The 1526-nt window shown below is 59.0% G+C and overlaps 1 protein-coding gene across 2 annotated transcripts in view; it reads right to left on the bottom strand.

Moving 5' to 3' along the window:
• TBC1D12 (TBC1 domain family member 12) overlaps positions 1-106 on the bottom strand; it is a 51152-nt gene extending 51046 nt beyond the window's left edge. For both annotated transcript variants that reach the window (XM_026066692.1, XM_026066693.1), the window contains exon 1: positions 57-106. In XM_026066692.1, the coding sequence (XP_025922477.1) occupies positions 57-76 (20 nt within the window). In that variant the 5' untranslated portion in view covers positions 77-106. The remainder of the gene's footprint in view (positions 1-56) is intronic.
• Between the last annotated feature and the right edge of the window lie 1420 nt (positions 107-1526).

Below are 1526 nucleotides of genomic sequence, written 5' to 3'. Positions count from 1 at the left end.
CGCCGGCCCTCCCCCCGGAAGGGCACCATAGAGAGGCAGACAGGAAAGACACCCACCCCTCCTTCTCCGCACACATACACAGGCCTTCTCCCGGCGCAACGACATCCGGGATCATAGAGATGCCACCTAGATAGGATCTTCCCTCCAGAGAGGAGCCTCGGCGACCGCCGCTCCTTCTTTACCGTATTCCATCTAAAGGCTGCCCTGCACAAGCGCCTCTCCTTTACCGCATTCCATCTGCATTCCGCATTACCTTTACCATGAAAAAAGCCCAAACCCGCTGCCAATGTCCTTCCCCTCCCTTTAATCGAAGCCGAGTTAACACCCAGCCGTCTAAGCAAGCATTTCAGACTTCACCTCCTAACCGCTCTTGCTGGAATTAAACAGTTCTGCAGGACACTAAGATAGTCTGGGGAAAACTCGGTATCACTCACATGACAAGCAGGCCCTAAAGCACAATGTGAAAGGAGCATTATACTTGCAAATCATTATGAATCAGGGTCATAGTCAGACTTTCTGCATACACTTTTCAAGAGGCACTTCCTAGAGTACACATTTATCCAGACTGTAGAAATCCTGCAAAATACGTACAGTACAACCCAAACCATCAAGAATCCATTTATGATGTCTACTTGAGTCCAGTTTTAAAGCACCCCAACGTGTACCCCCTGCCTGCCGGTAAGTATGCTGGCACACCTGCAGGTTTCAAAGGTGTTATTTCCACATAAGGACCCATACCAAGCCTCAGTCAGACAGATTACAGGGCAGAGATGCACCCTGCAGTCACCTTTCTAACCTGACCCTGCGCCCCAGGGACCTTCCTGTGCATCATGCCCTGGGAAGGCCATGCCAGCTGCACAGCCCCCCCGCGGCACACAGGGCCCCACTGCAGAGCCCCAAGGCTGTGCCTGAGGGAAGACGTGCGGGCTGCAGCAGGACACCTGAGGTTGTAAAGGGAGCCCTTGGGGTACTCAATTTCACTGTGAACCTTTTTTATTTTCCTGGAGACTTAATAGTAAAAACAGTTAGCTGCTGCGAGGGTTTAGGGAGGGACAGGCGGTATCCGAAGCTAAGATCTACTTATCGGAGGAGAGACGGGCCGGGGGCGGCAGCCTCCGGCGGAGCCGCCGCAGGGCGGCCCGCAGGGGCAGCGCGGGCGGCTGCCGGGGGCGCCGCTTCCCGCGGGAGGTGGAGCGGCAGCGGCCGGGACAGCCTTCGTGGCTCGCAAGGCGGTGCCGGGGAGGCGAGGGCAGGCGGGGAGCCGCCGAGGGGCGAGCGGGAGGCCGAGCCTCGGAAACGGGGCCAGAAAGACGAGGGCGGGTTTTCGGGAGGAAATCAAGGAGACTCGGCAGCGATTTCCCCGCGGCCGTGGAGGGAAGCGGGGCCATCGGGCTCGTCTGCGGTTCGCAGGCTGGGGCGCCGGAGAGCTCACCAGAGGCGGAGAGGAAGCCGCAGCGGGAAGCGGGGTTGCTGCCCCTGTTGACCGAGAGCAGCGCCCGGGCGCCAGCGGGGTGCCGGGGAGGCGA

This window comes from Apteryx rowi, unplaced genomic scaffold, assembly GCF_003343035.1.
Source record: "Apteryx rowi isolate R43461 unplaced genomic scaffold, aptRow1 scaffold_246, whole genome shotgun sequence".
NCBI lineage: Eukaryota > Metazoa > Chordata > Aves > Apterygiformes > Apterygidae > Apteryx > Apteryx rowi.
The sequence above is the reverse complement of the archived record's forward strand: the minus strand, read 5'-3'. Positions and strand labels throughout refer to the sequence as shown.